This window comes from Poecilia formosa, unplaced genomic scaffold (assembly GCF_000485575.1).
Source record: "Poecilia formosa unplaced genomic scaffold, Poecilia_formosa-5.1.2 Scaffold9, whole genome shotgun sequence".
Taxonomy (NCBI): domain Eukaryota; kingdom Metazoa; phylum Chordata; class Actinopteri; order Cyprinodontiformes; family Poeciliidae; genus Poecilia; species Poecilia formosa.
The window spans coordinates 2,837,911-2,856,204 of record NW_006799948.1 but is presented as its reverse complement, the minus strand read 5'-3'; the positions used below and the strand labels follow the sequence as shown (position 1 = coordinate 2,856,204).

The 18,294-nt window shown below is 39.8% G+C and overlaps 1 protein-coding gene across 2 annotated transcripts in view; it reads right to left on the bottom strand.

The window, feature by feature from the left end:
* Window positions 1-7,864: 7,864 nt before the first annotated feature.
* LOC103156512 (leucine-rich repeat neuronal protein 3-like) overlaps window positions 7,865-18,294 on the bottom strand; it is a 33,274-nt gene continuing 22,844 nt past the window's right edge. For both annotated transcript variants that reach the window (XM_007578596.2, XM_016664102.1), the window contains exon 2: window positions 7,865-11,589. In XM_007578596.2, coding sequence (XP_007578658.1) covers window positions 9,061-11,259 — 2,199 coding nt within the window. In that variant the 5' untranslated portion in view covers window positions 11,260-11,589 and the 3' untranslated portion in view covers window positions 7,865-9,060. The remainder of the gene's footprint in view (window positions 11,590-18,294) is intronic.

The window sequence follows — 18,294 nt, the reverse complement described above, 5'->3', positions numbered from 1 at the left end:
AAAAACTATTAAACTACTCTTCTTCAGACCTTCTATCTGCCTAATGGAGAGCAACATCTACAGGAGGTCTTTTTTTTTTTTTTTTTTGCAGGTGGATCTGAGTGAAATATTACGAAAACATGCCTGTGGTGAAAAAAGCTGCTCTTACACTGGGGCCATCACTGTAGGTGGCTCTTCCACCATTTAGCAACAGGACTTTAATGTTTGCTAGTGATTAATGAGGGCTACCGTGAATATTGATGGCCTCTGTAGTGCTAATGAATCTAATAGGAGTGACGGCACATCTGCACCACAAGGCATCAAATTTATTTATTTATTTTTTTGTTGCGAAGCTCACCTCAGACAAATAAAAGGACGCTCCTTCTGGCCTTTGCGCGTTCGCTTCTTTTCGATAAACGCCGTCCGTTCCCCTCCCACATCGGCTTCTCGATCCATCACTAAAATGACCACATGCATGTGAATATCTCATTAGCTCCCGCATCGATCCGACCCAGCCGCAAACGGCGCGTCTGCTGCTTCATAGAGGAAACTGTAGTGAGACAAAAGGGGGAGGGTTGATCAATCAGCAACCCAGGAAACCAATCATCTGTTTGGGGCGAAAAGGCTCTTCCAATTAGTGGGGAAGCTCTCTGTGGAGGCGGAAGATTCCGGTTCAGTCTGGGTTGTTTTTTTGTTTTTTTTTTACAACAAGCTCAGTCACACCTACTATTACATATAAGTGGAAATTAATCAGGGAAAATAAAATGAACAAACCTCACATCATGAAAGCATTTCTATGATGGCAAATTTAAACCAATCTAAAGTGATTGGTTTATCACCACCTGATTATACGATACTAGCTAATCAGCAGGACTCAGAAGAGAGAGAGAAACTGGAGTTCAGTAAGACTTCACATTTATTTATTTATTTTTCTTTGACGCATAAGCATAGATGTAGATGTAGGTGACTAGAGACGGAGCAGACATAGGCGAAGGTGTTACCACCTACGATACGGAAGTTTTCAAGCGCTTGTTTTGAGGAATATTTGACCTATTCTGTGTTTTCTTGCGTTCAGAAATTAAATCTGCTGTGTGTCCAAAGATGAACACGTTGGGTTGACTTGAGATTCCAAACTGTGATGTGGACTGCAGTGGACTGAGAACATCTCCAGGATGTTCGGTGCCTCCTTTCCGTCGCCCTCTGGACAGACTTCTCCTCGACCTTTCGAATCGGCAAGCAGGTACAGACAGTGGTGCTTTGTGAACTATGATAAACACAGACAATAAGACAATTTTAATGAAAAATAAAAATAAAACTTAGAATGAATTGTTACTATTAGGTTCTTTCATTATTCACTGAAAGGGAATCATCTGGATTTCCAAAGCGAAATAATGTCCAAATGTTCTGAGCAGTTGAATCTTACCAGCAGCAGATAACTCTCTTGATATCTTCGTTTAGTAGAGAGTCAGGTTTGTTGTTTCGAGATGCAAAAACTGGTGGTTTCAAAGTGCATTCTGTTTGTTAATATAGCCACAATTAAAAAAAAAATCAATGTTTCTGCAGTTGTTTAAAGAAAAGATTATTACTCCTATCCACAATAAAAGTAGGAGGTTGTCCGCCACCAATAATCTTCCAATGTGAAACACACTGAGTGCACTGTTTTATGTTTGATGTGAGTATAAAATTCAAATTCAACAATAATTAGATATTTAGGCTTTTATGCTGCTTTCCTATAATGTTTATTCACTTGATTAAATATAATCAAGTTAATAAACTTGATTAAACTATTATAGGATAAAAATCCTATAATAAACTTTTTTTTAGAAATCTGCAAGTTACAACTTGATTTACTCTTAAATTGGAGAGTATCGGTTTGTTTTGGAGCAAGGATTTATTTCTCTCTCTCTCTCTCTCTCTCTGTCTCTCTCTCTCTCTCCCTCTCTCTCTCTCTTCTTCCTCCCTCCCCCCCCAAAAATTTACATTTTTCAAATATCCCAGATATAAACCTGACAAATTCCGTTTGCACATTCTGGCATTCTGGTTTAGCAGTAATTGCGATGCAGAAACAGGAAATAAAAGCACATCAATTTCAGCAGGCACATGCTGGGAGTGATGGTTGTAGGAAAAGGCAGACAGGAAGAGGTCTGACAAAATATGTGAGCGCAAGGAAACAGACAAATTGCTTTTGACTGCTCGCTCTTTGACGAGTCGAACTAAATCTGCCACAACATTTCGACTCTTACATTCCCCGGAAACGCGCGGGATAGGGCGTGTTTGGAATTACAATATTCTTCCTCAAAAAATGCAGGCATGTGGGTGTGCAAATACTCATCAACTTCCCTGTAAACACTTAGCAAATGCTCATCCTCTAAACATTTTTATTACAAATATGACACCAAGGTCAATTTCGTTTTATTCCATTAGGAAAAGCACTGGTGCCTATGCTGTCTAAATCATCAAATTGTTTTTTTGTTGTTGTTTTTTTTTTCCAATACCTGTTTATTTAAAGGTTTCTTGGAAGCAAATCTTGGCATTGTATATAGGGTTAGCAGCAGGGATTGTAAATGCATGTTGACATTTTCACTTTTCAGGGGAACGCAGCTGCCTGTAGGTATACTGGCTGGCCTACGTGCAAGTTTGTAACTGTAATAGGCTGATAATTCAAACATATAAAAGTGCCAGCAGCAAATAGAACATTTCTGCTGCCAACACGGAGCCATAAGTTTTATTATGTCTTAGCTTAGATAGAAGGGAAATTGGGTATTTCTTTGCAGGAAAGGAGAGAGAGAGAGAGAGAGAAAGAGAGAGAAAGAACAGAAATAACAATTTAACTGTTGTCGATATAAATCTAGAACAAACCAGAGCCACTGGAGAGCCATTGAAAGTCATTATTTAAGCAGTGCCATCCCACAGTGCATACAAGAAATTAGTCGTCGTAGTAAAGTATATTGATGCTGAGAATTGCAAAAGTGCAAACATTTTTACATTTTGCCCCAGTATCATGTTGCTGTTTGTTCACAAGTGTTTTTCACTTTTATCCTTTTGGCTTTTTTCACTCAGTCACACAGATCAGTTAGAATTCAACCTTTACCTCTAGTATAAGTGATTTGAATACTTTCTAAAATTTGCTACATTTCAATCGTTTTCATTTCACTTTTCATTTAGTAAAGTAGATCTTTAAAATCTACTTTACTAAAACATGAAATAATTTTGGTTCTCTGATATGTCCTCCAATACTAAAAGGAAGCGCAAAACATAACAATTAGTTGGTGATGAAGGTAAAAAAAAAAAAGAAAGGAATAGTAACTTTACGTCAGAATGGATTCTAAGGTGACATCTAAATCTTTTTCCTCAATTATCACAGCTAAGAAGAAGCTCAGAATATCGACAAATGTGACATTAAGTTTAGCGCTGTTGCTAAGCTAGCTAAAGATGTTTACAAACTGAAATGAAATTCTTGCTCTAGCAAAATGCCTTTAACCACAAAGCTTATGACATTTTATAACTAAGTTGTAACAATATCTTAAAGAACACATCAACATTAGCTCTCTTATAAAGCGCACTAATCGGTTGCTGTTTTTCCATGAGCTCGTCTGGTGACGTAGCCTGAAGGTAGCATTATGAAACAGTGAGTTTTTGAGCATGTGTTGTGTCTCTGTATGAGACTCAGCCAGACTTGAAGGACGAGAGGAAGTAGCTTTTGAGTTGTGCCCCGTTTTGTGATGGAGTCGGATAATAATGATCTCATAAGGCTAACTGTGAGAATCATTAGATTCAAATACTTTTTCTGTCAGCATTTTGAATACTTAGCAGAAAAAATATTATTACAGAGGGACCAATATCAACAAAGGCCTCTGCCTCTGAGCTTATTAGCAAAAACCCCAACATTTTGAACATCTTTACTACTTGTGGAGTGACGGACAACAACGACAAAGCACTATGACCATAGCAAATCTGGTGATAAACTCCTGACGTCACTAAATTAAGTAATTGCTTTTTAATTTTGTAATTCCTTTAAACCCAACATTTGGAAGAGCTAATTTAGTTTGATCAAGCCTAACCTAATTAATTCTACATAAACAGTTCCTTAGTCTGTTTCTATTGAGTTTAATCAAAAATATTTAGTTTGAATTGGTTAACAAAGTAAAATAGCACATTTTCTCAAGATTTACCCAATTTGGAACATTACATTAATGACTAAGACGTTTGATTAAATTTAAATAATTTAATAAATATTTACTTCCTTCTTAAACTAATTAGTAGCGTGAACAATAAAGGCAGAAGTTTACTTTTGATAACATGTAAAACATGGCAGCGATATGTTTTTCCAGGGCAAAAGCAGAAGTGAAAATGAGTTGATGTCATGAAATGAATAAAGTCAAAAATGCCAGAATATACAATTGAATCGAATCTATATGGTGGTCATTGAACTTTTAACATAAATGAATCTACCCTAAACCCGCGCCTCCTTTTTCTGTGAACTTCACCATGAAATCTCAGCCTGCCTCGCAACGATCCCTGCAAAATTAAAATTAATTCACCACCAGCAGGAGCAGGAACGTTCGTCTCTAAAGCCTCAGAGTGAGCTCCGATATCTGCCTCTCAGCAGATGGCTTCTTTTAAACAGAATCAGGTGGGTTAAATATTTGAAGATTCAGTGAGAAACATAATTTTTGCTTCCTCGGAGCGGATTAAATCACAACAGTTCCGCGGTCCTTTTCAGGCAGGGATTTAACTTTAATCCCCAAAGGTATTTTTTTCTTCTTCTTCTTCTAATATAAGATGGTGTGAATGCAAGAATTCAAACAAAAGAAGCCAACCTATCTGTCAAAGTAAAATGGCTGTCAGTGGAGGAGGAGTATAAACAGCTGCAGGCGGCAGTGAGAGAAAACAAAGAGATCACGGAAATATGTGCGAATGGGACAGACAGCGAGGGAGATGAGAAACGAGACAACACTCGGCTTATTCAGTCATGTATGTAATCAAATCACCAGTTGTGAAGAAAATAATAATAATAATAAAAGGAAAAATATGGCAAGTGTGCACGAGCTCCTTTAATCACAACAAACATGTGGGCTGATGAAGTCATTTCGTGGCCTTGCTGGCTGTCATGTTGTGTTCCTCTGAGCGTGCAGTGAGGGGATCTGAAGCTGCAACACTTCTGTAGTTTTAGTTGTTGAGATGATTTAATGTAGTTCTTTTTTTCTCTTGAGTTTCTGCGACACAAAAATGAGCAATTTTGAATGTTCCCTAAGAGCCTGTTTGTACCGTTCTGCCGTTCATCACATTCGTCACGTAATAACGGCAAAATTTCAAAGTATTTGTCATACATCAGTGAGTGAATCATTGCAAAGCGAAAGGAAAATATGTGGTTTTTAACATGTTGCAAATACAGAAAGTGTGCCGGTGATTTACATGCAGCCCAGCTGAATCAATACTTAACTCCCTTGCTGACATATTGTTTCAGCATTGCACTATATTTAGTACATTTGATCAACTTTCACCAATGTCCCTGCAAAACAAAAACACTCCAGCAGCTTGTTTTTACCACCTCCACTTGCTACTTTCAAAACAATCTTGGCCTTCTCCAATTCTTCCATGGCACTTTTTTGCTGACTAAATCCACATGGCTTGTTTTAAGCTTGAAATTGGACAACTTTTGAATTTCTTTCAATACGTCTTGTCATTTCTTCCAAAACATCCAGTTTCTGGAGCGCACTCCAACTCTGTGACATGAGTAGTGGTTCTCTGCAGCTCCTGTAGAGTTACCAACTGTTTCTCTAATAAATGCTCTGTCTCTGTTTAGATGAATGGCCATGTCTTGGAAAGTTCATAATTGTCAGATGATTTTGGAAGCAATTGAATACGCTCATGTTCAATTAACTAGAATGTGTTCCAATGAGGAATGCTTGTTAGATTAATGTACCTTTTGAGAATAAAAATTGTTTAAGCAGACATGCTTTTCATTAACACAGTCACTTTTCTGAATTTAAATGTTTTAAAGGCTTAAAATCATCAGGCTTTGTGTAAAATATGTGGATAAAGTGTTTCACTTAGTGACCTGAGTCACTAAAATACATTAACTTTCAATAATCCATTTGAGTGGGTGTGTGTTTTTTTTCTCTTTGACTTCCTTCACTTTTGAATTACTTTGTTTTTGCCCCATGAAAACCTGATCATATTCATGGAAGTTTTGGTCTCAGCCTTATTACACTCTGTGCATATGGTTTTGTACATCTGTTTGCAGAGCAGTCGGATTGACTCTGACCTGAGCGTTACCTGAGAACCACAGTATGTCATATTTTAACTCCCTTTGTCTTTGACAGATGGCTTGGCTCTAAAAGCCTTGAGTCCGCGGTGCTGAAGGCTGGTCTGATGTATGAGTGTTAGGTCCTGTTTGATAAATCCACAGTGTCACTCTGCCTCTGACAGCCATTCATCATGCTTTGCTTTCTCATGTGAAATGTTCTGTGTGCTGGATAATTCAGCGAGACAAATAAAAAGTGAGTCCTAAAGCTCAGGCTTTGCTCATTCCAATTCTGTCAACAGGACACAGTGTCCCTTTCTAAACATGAACAACGGTTGTAGCTGTAGCACAGTGTCTATATTCAGACCAGCTAGAAGGACGGACATGTACTTAATGAGGCAACTAATGACTTCTGGTCCTCTGTTGCAGTGTTTTCTGTTTCCTGTGAAGGTTATAGTGTGACCATCCAGTTCAAGTCCTTGGACCTGTAGTTTCTGGTTGTTGGTCGTTATCAATATACGCTCACGGGTACACACACAAAAATAACACCTAGTTGAGTTCTCAGAAGGAGTGGTCAATTAAAGCCATCATTTTTTGTTAAAATGTGAGCTTGTAATAGATATGTATACGTTTCCAAGTCTAAAATAGGCACAAAAAACATAAATGGTGGCACCACAAACTCAGCAAACCCTGTTATAAGCAGTTCCCTAAACTTAAACAGTCAATCAACACAGTAACACAAAAGTTACAAGACAAAAGAGGCGTCTGGCGGTCAAGGTGAGGGTCTTGCTGCAAAGCCCACATCCATGAACATGAGTTGTTTGGACCCTCACTGACAAATTTTATTTTGTCACAAAAATCTAGTCTCATGAGCAGATGTCTGTGATAAGCACTAGCTGAACCTAGTTGACAGCAACAGAGGACGAAATGTTTTGCTGCCAATAGAGTTGACTGGGAGGGTAGAGTTCGTACTTCGAAAGCCTCGACAGGACTTCAAAGTAATTGGAGGTTCATACAGTGTGGCTTTGTGACATACAATCTGAGGTCATCTGCAATTGTCTCCCAATCCCATTTTTAGTAAGGCACAATGTCAGCTTGGCACAATTGTTCTCCCTCTGGGTGATTTTGCTCGGATGAAACTTCCAAGTGTGCGTCCGTTGCAGAGCCGGTGGCCATCCCTACAGCCCCATATGCTGTACAGCTGAAGGAAACAAGCAATTAGGCTATCAAACTCCACCTTCAAGTTCTGTTATTGCTTCCCAGTATGTCGATAAGCCACCTTCTTGGTCTACTGACCTTCACTGTCTGTTTTAACTGTTGGGCGTTAAAGAAGCTGCGTTTAACACCCTTGCCCTACTCATGATGTCATTACTAACGCCCTCTAATGTCTATTCTAAATTAGCCACTTCCATCCATTTCATGTACCTCCTTTATCTTTACAAGTTCACCAGGAGGATGGTGCCTACAGATCATGAGGGCTGACCACTTTCTTACAAGTCAGAAAATTGACATAGCATGGCTTATTTTCATATTTTCTTCTGCATACTAAACTGTAATAAGTTACAAATGAAGACACGACATGCTTTACACTATTCCAGTTCCCACTGATAATTAGACACGAAAAGACAAAGACAACTGTTTGTAAAAGAAACAATGACATTTATTATTTTTTCTTAGCGCTTTTCTCGATTAGTTTGTTGTGCCCATTGATCACATATAATACAGTTAATATAAAAATGGCTTTTTGACTTTACACCCAAAGCAATAACAAAATGCTTTCTTAAAATATGTATGCTAAAAATACTGAGAAAGTATTTCCACTAAACATACTGGGAGTATAGTTTCTGATTCTGCAATGATGGCATGATCATGTTTTGCTGTGGTTGACAGATTTCCTCAGTTCCTCTTCCTCCTTTCTTCATGTAGTTCTTGTTGTAGGCACTTACCAGGATTTAGCAAACCACTCCTTCAAGAGACAGCGCATCACTCACTTCAGTTTTAATCAACCTCTCATATTAGTTTTAGTTGAATGTATCCGCATTGTCTCCCAGTCATCGTCGTAATGAGAACTACAAAGCATAAACAGCCATTTGGCAAATCTTCTCTCTAGACACTCATTTCATAGCTGAATTTCATTAAGCTTAATGTGAAGCTGTAATCAAAAGTAGTTTGCTCCTCTCCTTAATTTAAAACCCATTTAAACTTTTCACATACAGAGGATTTGTCATTACATCAACATAATAGAATATATAACAATATTTTCAAGAAAAAAAAAACAAGAATCCATCTTTTAAATAGAAAAATGGGGTATAGTTCATCAAAAGGCTTACACCATAGTCACTGGTATTCGTCTACTCTACTAAATCTCCTTTCCCATAATAGACAGGTGTTATTACTGTTTCTCTAACTCGTCTATGGATGTTTGACAAAGCACAGACGGTATTGCTTGGGACCACACGGACAGTTCCACGACTCTGAACACATTTAACAGTCAATTACAAGAGAGTTGGCCACCGTCTTCGTCTCGGCTTCCTTTTCTCTGCCTGCGTTTCTGGGTGAATTTGAGCTCGAGTTGGTGTTTTTGCAGTAGAGACCCTTTCCCGTTGACGACGGCTTGGTTCCGTGTAAGGTTCACAAAGCCACCGCGTCGGGCGGGATGCCATTTAGTCCTGTTAAGTGTTTCATCCCATTTATAATTATAAATTTTGCCAGTGTGTTTGAGCTGGGGTTTTTAGCCACAGGTATGCTTTTGAAAGCATAAGTTCGCCTACCCCTGCTTATGGCATTGTCCATTATCTGTAGTTAGTACGAGACGCCATCCACAGCTGGACTTTTTAAAAGGCATTATCAGATACATTTATGACTGTGGCTTTAACTTCCACTCCGCTCGGCACACCCTTACCCGAATCCCAAAGCTTTGTAAAGAAAGAAGAGTGCAGCCCAGTAGCTTCCACTGGTGTAAGCAATGCCTTGGAGTCGTATCTCCTTATATTCCCATAAAAGTAGCGGTTCCTCAGAGACGCATAAAAAAACAGACATGCCAATGAAACCACTGCCAAGAGCACTCCAAAGACAGTGATTAGTGCCGCATCCCATTTTGCTGTGTCCTTGGCTGCCAGCTCTAATCCCTTAGTGGTGACATTGATGCATTTGGTGTCATGGTCGTAGTGGATGCTGCGGATATCCACACAAACTTTGTACTGGGTGGCAGGGTGGAGATGAGAGAGGTTGTAAAGCTGGATGTCCGAAGGAACCCTGGTGCTAAACGCTGTTGTGGGATGATTCAGATCAGATAGTGTGTACCATTTAATACTGGGGGCCAAAGAGCCAGGATGACCTTTCCAGGAAACAAGGATGAAGTTTGTCCCCACTGATTTAATCACAACATTCAGGGATCCACTTGCAAGTTGAGGAAAATATCCATTCACCTCTACCAAAACAGATTTGAGGTCAGCTCCAACCAGATTGTGCGCGACACAGGTGTAAACACCTGCTTCATTTTCGGATACATCGTAGATGTCGAATGTTCCTTCTGGATGCATATAGAATTTGTTAGACATGGAATTCGGCAGGATCCTGGTACCAGACGGGGTAATCCAGTAAATATCTGGCTCCGGTTCAGCAAATGCCCGACAGTGGAGTGACACAGAGCTCCCTTTGCCTGCCTTTATGTGTCCCGGCATACTTTCAGGGGATATTAGCGGCAGGCAGATTTCCATCATCTCCCTGAAGTGCACCTGTCGAACATGTTGACCCTCGTACTCTGGAGGTTCTACGCAGTACAATGAATCGGGCTCCATGAAGCGAATGTTGGTTTTGTTCATGTTCATCCAGCGAACTACACAGTCACAGCGGATAGGGTTGCTGTGCATGCTGACTTCTCTGAGATTCGGAAGAGACTCAACGGTTATCCTGTGGAGGGCGCTGAGAGCATTGCCGTTTAGCATGAGGGTCTCCAGTCGTGGTAGTTTGTAGAAAGCATTGGGGTGGATGTAGGAGAGTTTAGGATTGTTGGTGGCTTCGATTTTGGTTAACTCAGGGAGGTTATTAAGAGCAAAGCTGTCTATGGAAATTAGCTCTGGCATGCTGTTAATCCCGAGTTCTTTCAGATGCAGCATATCGACAAAGTCTCCTCTTTGTATCCGGGATATTGGGTTTTTATTTAGATCCAAAAATTTTAGATTTTTAACATTTTTCAGGGCTGAATGAGGGACTTCTGGAAAAATATTATCATAGAATGAAATGCTCTCCAAGTTATCAAGGCCTGTGAGTGCATTGTCGGGTAGCTGAGACAGGTTCATTCTGGTAAGAACAAGACTGCGGAGGTTTCCTAGAGGTTTGAAGTTCAGGTCGTAAATGGAGAGAACCGGGTTCTCACCAATCATTAGGATCTCCAGATTCGGCATGGGTTCGAACCATTCTCTCTTGATAACCTTCAGCTTGTTAGAGTTGAGATGAAGACGCACCAGGTTACTTAGACCCTGAAAAGCCATTGTGGAAATAGAAGAGATGAGATTGTGATTCAGGTAGAGCTCCTGCAGGTTAACCAAGTCGGACAGGCATCGCTCAGGTAACTCCTCTATCCAGTTCTCCTCCAGATGAAGGGACGCCAGCTGAGAAAGATTTCCCAAATGGATGTCACTGATAGAAGATAGGTTGTTTTGTGATAGGTCTATCTCTGTGATATTAGCCAAGTAATCCAAAGGTTTGACAATCTTGGCAACGTTGTTTGTTTGCAGTAATAGAACTTGTGTGCCCACTGGTAATCTTTCTGGCAGTCTAAAGAGTCCCACGTCATTACAGTCCACCGTCTGCACCTCCATGTACACTGAAGTAGGAGAAAACCAGGGTCTAATTTCACACACACAAAGCTTCGGGCAATCGGGTCCCACCTCAGTGGCTACGGCAAGAGACGCCATAGCCAACCCAATGAAGAGGCAATCAACAAATGACATGTCCTTCATGTTGAACCTTTTTCCCCTCCAACAGAAGTTGGTCTTCTTAGATAAAGGGTTTTCAGTTGTTGCCTTCATGAACAACAACTCATTTGCTGCTGCTGTTGCAGAGGCGACTGACTCAGCCCCCTCACCAAACCCACCACCACCACTGGGTTCCCTCGGGGGGCGGGGGGATTATGTCCTGCTGTATGGGTGTCCTTGAATGTAATGGCCAATAATTCAATATAGCTTCCAGTTTAAGGGTTTGGAGCCAAACTTGCAATACTAACAAAAAAGTAGGAGATGGGGATAAAAAGGGAAAAAAAAGGATAGATCTTACTCTATATGTTAGTATTACTTAAAGATAAATGCCCTCTTTGATTGTCTTCAGTAGCTTTGAGATTCCACAGCCCAGTCCATTCCTACCTGCAGAAAACAAACAAGACAGAGAGAAGAAGAGCTTTTAGTATTGCACAACAATGGAGGTGGTCAAGGAATGTCATGAGAGAGGGATTTGGGCATATTGACATTTGTTATAGGCACACTGATGCATGTTGACATTTATACATGCTCCCTTCAAGACTTAGAACAATGGATTCATATCTGCTTGACCTTCTAGGCTTAATTTCTGAGATGTACCGCATGTGCCCTTACGGTATGCCATTCGGTCTTGACGTCCGGAGGGGGAGGGGGTGTGAGCCTAATATTAGTTAAAGAGAAAGCTCATTAAGATTCTTAAATGGCAAACATCCGAGGGCTTAACCACCAGGCCTTTAAGGGAAGCTGCACTGAAATATGCCAGTCGCTATAGCAACAAGTAAATGGGCATCCAATCACAAACATGATGAGATGGGTCGGTGGTAAAGGCAAACAAAGCTTTTGACCCAGATCCAGTTTGCACCTGTTTGATAGAGGACACAGAAATAGCAGGCTTAAAAGTTAAAATGTTCATGCTGTTCTCTAAATATATGTGAAAGTCACACGGTGCATTGGTGGGCAAATGTTATTGAAGAATAGCAAGCAATAAAGACAGAGTCGCAATTTACATGCAAAATGAAACCATGAATATTGAATACCAAAAGATATGAGATGATTTATCCAGCCAAATATGGTATGGTTGTAACTGTTCAACTTTTACTGGACTACCAAAAGACTGTAATCTATATTCTACTGATTTTAGTAGTGTATTTTATGAGAAATAGTAACTGAACGAGAAGTAAAAGAATTATTCTTCTCATCATACATCCACAGAGCAATGAGAGTAGGAACGGCCTCTCGGCTGCATTCGCTTCCTGTGAATATCATTGTCCAAACTTTTTGGAGGCTTCTGTTCATTTAATTTATGGCATAGAATATAATAACTGGGGTGGGGAATAATCATTGTTATTCCTTTTATTATATTTTCAAGCCTGATTAATCTTTTGTTGTTGAGAAACAACTGTCCCTGCAGTACAACTAGAGGTTAAATATAAGAGGCCACAAATCTAATAATGCTCAACAAAGGACTCTGCATTAATTTATATTGATGTGAAATGTCTTATGTTTTGATTTTCCATGTCATAACTTAACCCATCAGTATTTTTGATTTTTGCCAAAATCAAACACTGGCGGTGGTTTAATTCATTTTATTTTCTAGAAAACTTGAAATCTATGCTTAGCTGGATCTGAAGTCAGATTTGCATTTTAAGCAAATACTGGTACACCTGTAATATGGTCCTACATTACAATATTGAGCCAGTTTGAGGTTACAGATGGAGCCAATCACTAAAAAAGAAGTTTGAGAGTAATATATTGAGATGTTCAGAAAGAATACAAAACATCCCCAAACAACATGTAACCTGAGAAAGTTTGTAATTTTAAATTAAAATGTGTTCAAGTAGAGAACCCAAAAGTGCTAGACATCTCTTAAGTACCTTTCTACAATCTACATACATTGGCATTGAAGTATAAGAAGGAAATACCGTTTTCAGGCTGTAATTAACTCCTGGTATTAAAACAATGACTAGACAAAACACACAAGACTGTCCCTAGGTGTCAAATTCAATGCTAAATCAAAAAAGAATTCAACCTTGTATTACTGGGGCTGCGGGAAATTTGTATTTCTTAGTCAAAGCTTAGCCTTCATTAAGAGCAATAGAAAGCAGCATCACTTCTCATGTTTGACACACCTGAATCAAATGAATGATTCATTAGCAGCCCTCTACAGAAACGCATGACCTTCCCAGGAGACAATTAAGCCCTTTCAATCAGCTGTGTGGGAGCTGGGACACATGTAAAGAAAAATGCAAGCCGCCATGCCTTCATGTTACAGGTCAGTGGCATGTGGGAAACCCTACACCTTGGAGCGAGCTTTGTCCTCTAAATTCATGCATTGAAAATCAGTTCTGTGATGACAAAAGCAGAAAACTAGAGAAACATTTTTAAACAAAAGGATTTTAAATTACACCGTTTAAACCAGTTTTGTTTAATTTTAATTTTTTGGTACAAAGGACTTTTTTGTTGCCAAGAAGTTAATGAGATTGGTACATTAAAAATATTATGTAAACTGGATTATTAAAATTGGCTCAAAAGATGCATCAAAAACTGCCAAAAGACTAAAAATATTCCAAGTTCCTCAACGACTTTTTCTTCTAAATTAAAAAGTTTTCTTTGAAACCAATACTGTTTTTGAAATATTTTCCACAAAGTGGAGAAAAAGGTCGAAAAATTTTAACCAGAAACAACACTAGCTGCTGCTGATGATGAAATGGTCTGATTTTATATAATAATTGTAGCAAATTAGTTCAAGAAATGAAGCCATTCTTGCCATTCTAAAATAAGGTACTTTTTTTTTTGTTTTTAACAAAATCAAACTGTGGATAATTTGTATGTTAGTTTTACAAAAAAAAAACATGAGCATTACTGTAATGATGCAACTTTTATAGAAATTGGTATTTTTCTATTTACACATAGGCATTTATTCACCAAATGTTTTTGAAAATGTTTACATTTTTAGATAAATTTCTATGACTAGTTATCATTGCAGAGAATTAATGAGAAGAAAACTGAGTATTTACTTTTTCCTTTCAAGCTGTCTCTACTGGAAGATTGCTTGTGAGGGGATCGTAGACTTGCTACGCAGGAGTTTATATGAAAACAGTTGAGTGGTTTTAACAGAATACCAGTCATTGGACCTTTTATACCACATGTAATAAAACCGAGCCATAAAGTCCAAGATTTTGTTCATCTGACATGTAAAAGAAAATATTTCTCAAGTTTTTTTAACATGTTTGTTTCTTGCAATGTCTTACTTGTTTTATTAGTAGTATTAGTATTAGTGTTTCTATCTTAAAATACATACCACGGATGCCAGTTGGCTACTTATTTATTCCAGCTAACCTGGCATCTGCAGTTTTAACATATTGACTACTATGAATGCAAAAGTACTCACAATACATGACACAAAGAGCTTTTCCTATTAGGGTTATAAACCTTTCATTTACTGGTCCCAGTACGCCAAAAAATAATTAAAATGGATTAAGATCTCCAAAGCCCGCCACACCAATCCAATGCAAGAATGACCCTTTTTTGTAATCCTGCACATTAGTTTTGAAACACCAGTGCAGAAAAAGTTCCCGTGCTGAATCTGCACTTTCCCAAATCGTTTATTTATGCGACTTAGCCATATAGGTGCACTAAAATCAATGTTAAATTTACTACTACTACGAATTACAAAAGAGTAAAGAAAGTCCTCGCCACTCGGGTGTCTTTCTTGGAGATTTTGAGCTCTGGGATTACTGCAAATTTTAGAATTCTAAATGCTTTGTCTGATAAAACCTGAACGAATTGATTCTTTACTGAGTTGAGGTTCATAAAACTTGGATGTCATTTGTCAAACCACAAGAGGCTTAAATGAGATTATGGCCAATAAAATGCCAAATAAAAACCAAACAGACATATTTTTTAAGAGTTTGGAATTTGGCAATTTTTTTTTTTTCTCAACTTTGTAAGAGTTGATAATGGTTGACTGCCTTGTTGTTTTAGGCAGGATGGAACAAACTCACAAGGGATCGTTTAGTTCTCAAAAAGAAATTGCCCTCTTTGTTAACGCCTTTTCTTTTTGAAGCCAGTGCGAAGATGCTTTGCATTTGCTTGTTTTTGCTAATGTAGTAAACTATGACCATGAAATGAGGAATGTGCCTTATTGTGATTTATGCCTACCATTACACCCCTATTACCTACCCACTACTCTGCTGCAGCGTTACGATTTTATGATTGTATTCTCTGATTATCAGTAAATGTTTTTTGGCATGAAACCTTTGCCAGTGGATGCTGTTAAAATTAAACGCGTCTCATAAGTGTCTTAAAGATGATGAACATTATGGCGTTCTGTTAATTGAGCTTAAAAGTGCTCATCGAACAGGATATTGTTTCAGGAAGTAACTAGAGCTACAACTGCAGCGCGTCCTCTTGATGCACGTTGGGCCTTCATTGTTTCCTTTTAATCGGCCGCCTCTCGCACGCCACGGTTGAAGTGCAGCATGCAATTTATCATCTGTGAGTCTGAGCGGATGGTTTTGATGATGCTTGTGATATTTTGGGCCTAAAAGATCGGGCCGCCGCGTTACAAGGAGCGGTCAAAAAGAGACGGGATGAAATGGGAGGAATGAAGGAAGCTTTGAGAAACGATTTCATTTCATCAACAGTTCTGTTTCCACCTCAGTGGCCACAGGGGAACTGTGTGTGTGTGTGTGTGTGTGGGTGTGTGTTGTAAGGATCGGGTAAATATGATGGCAGCAGAAATGTCTCCCCTCTACCACGTCCGAGCCAACGCTTTATTCCTGGAGCTGTATTCCAGCATCGGCTGGATTCTGGTGTGGATGGGCAGAGGAGGACATGGAGCCAGTGAAATCCGAACGAGGGCTGAGGGGAGCGGTCAATGGGGGTGGTGGTATTATTTTTCAAGAGCGCCTGGCACTTCAATAAGCTTCTACACCCTGAGCATTCTGATAAACAGAGCTTAGCCTCTCTCCCTCTGCACTCGCTCCTCGGTGTAGGTTATGCGGTTGAGCTGCACCCTGAAAGCGCGGCACAGATGCTGTAATTCAGCCGACAGTGTTCGGGTCTCACCTGTGCTCGCTTTGGCTGTTCTTCTCGCTAATAACAATCGCCGGCAGCGTAATGTGGCGGGCTTAATTGTTATTGCTTTGGCAACAATCTGCGTTCACCACAGGTGGCTCTAGCAGGGTGCGCTATTGTTTGCTTAGCCAGGGGTGTTAATTGGGGCGGGGGGATCAATTGTTCCCGAGGTCCGCGGGTCACATTACACCATCAGATTCTGGCCTGGCTGGAGGGACGGACAAGCAGATGATGTGGCGGCCAGTAGCGGTTTTCAGACATGGCAGGAGATTAGGAAAGAGGAAGCATTTGGTTTGCCCTGGGTTGTCGTCTGCTTTGTGTAGAGTGCTGGAAATCCATGATTGGATTAGGACACCCAGAGGACAATGTGCCATATGAGGTGGTGGACGTTTTAATGTTGATCAGCTAGGATAAATTCAATTAATTACTCGACGTTGTAGTTAATAACGTTTTCCTATTTTAAAAATGGCTTTGAAGAATCCCTTTAAAAACACAGTATAATCCCGTTTCTCATTAGTAGTTGCAAGTAATCAAAATAATCAGTGATTTCTTACGGTAAAACAGCTGTTACTCATTTTTGTCTGTAAATTAAATGTTTCCTGATTCATGCAAACATATCCGTAACATACATATTTACCACTCAAATTGTGCTTTAAAGATTAGAATTTTTATTTTAAGATTACAGAAAAATGTAAAGCTACATATGCACGGCGTATGGCTAACTTGAGGTTTAATTGTAGTTTCTCTGGAGCAAAATGTTGGTTCGGAGAGAATCACTGCCTCTGACTTCCCATTAATGCCTCCTATATAAATGTTGAGATTTACATATATCATGCTAAGGTAATGTAAATAAAAAGTGATTACTTGTCACTTTGTTACTGTTGCACAGAAATTCCCCCATTGTGTTATGGTAAGGGATATTTCTATTCTATTCTATTCTATTCTGAGCCACTCCCAACCAACTAAAACCTGAAAGTTTTAAGCCACAGATCCCAGATTTTACAACCCCTATTTAGAATATCAATAAACTACAAGTTCACATACTCAAGTGCACTTTAATCAGTTCAAGTTGAAGTATCCAAATCGTCTCCAGGCGTCTGAGCGCATAATTTGGTGTTTGGCGACGACATTATGCAGAGCCAGGCAAGGAGGCAGTCTGTGTTCCAGAGGCCCTGCACTGTGACTGCTGAGACTGTGGACTTGTACAAACCTATTAGTGAAGGTCCAGTCACAGCCCACCCCGCTCCATGCAACGCTGCCTTATACAGCTAATTCCCACAATCCGCTGCTCGGTTGGCGGTAATTGAGGCAAAGTCAGCTGGGAGGGGGAGTGGAAAGATCTGGAGGACAAAAGGACTTGTAGAGGAGGAACTCGTCTTAGTTTAAGCAGCTGTACAATAACCCCCGGTGGCATTTTAGGGGGGGCTGTTGTTACGCAGAAAGAAAAAAAAGCAATACAAGTGATTCAAAAACGAGTTAAAGAAACGGATAAAACGAGGATCTCCTGGCGGAAGAGGAAAAATGTTGCGCTGTGTTTGGCAGTAAGTGGCTCTGCAGCTGTTTGACAGGGAGAAATGTGGTTAATATGGCCGGGGGAAAATCGAATCCTAAGATGGATGCTTGGGCGTTTGTACGTAGAAAACCTCCAGGTATAATCTTCTGAGGTCCACAGATACATAATCAGCACCTGGAAACGTAACGGAGCCCGTTGGAGACGGGGTCTCTGCTAACCTAATCTCCACCTGCACCAACACCTTAAAGCTGAACTGCAGCGTTTGTTTAGGGAGCCCTTTTATAGGTCAGGCTAAGGTGTTCACTCATGGAGCTAACGCGAGTTCCCAGGTGTCAGAGGGAGGAAAGTGGGGGGGCAATCACTCTAACCACGAACTCTAAAGCAACTCCATTACAGTAGGAGGCTGACAGGTCTAGCCCATGGGCTTTTTCACTTTGGCCAGAATTAACCCGTCCTGTGAACATTACAGGAAACAAGCTCCTTGCATCTGGTTTGTTCTG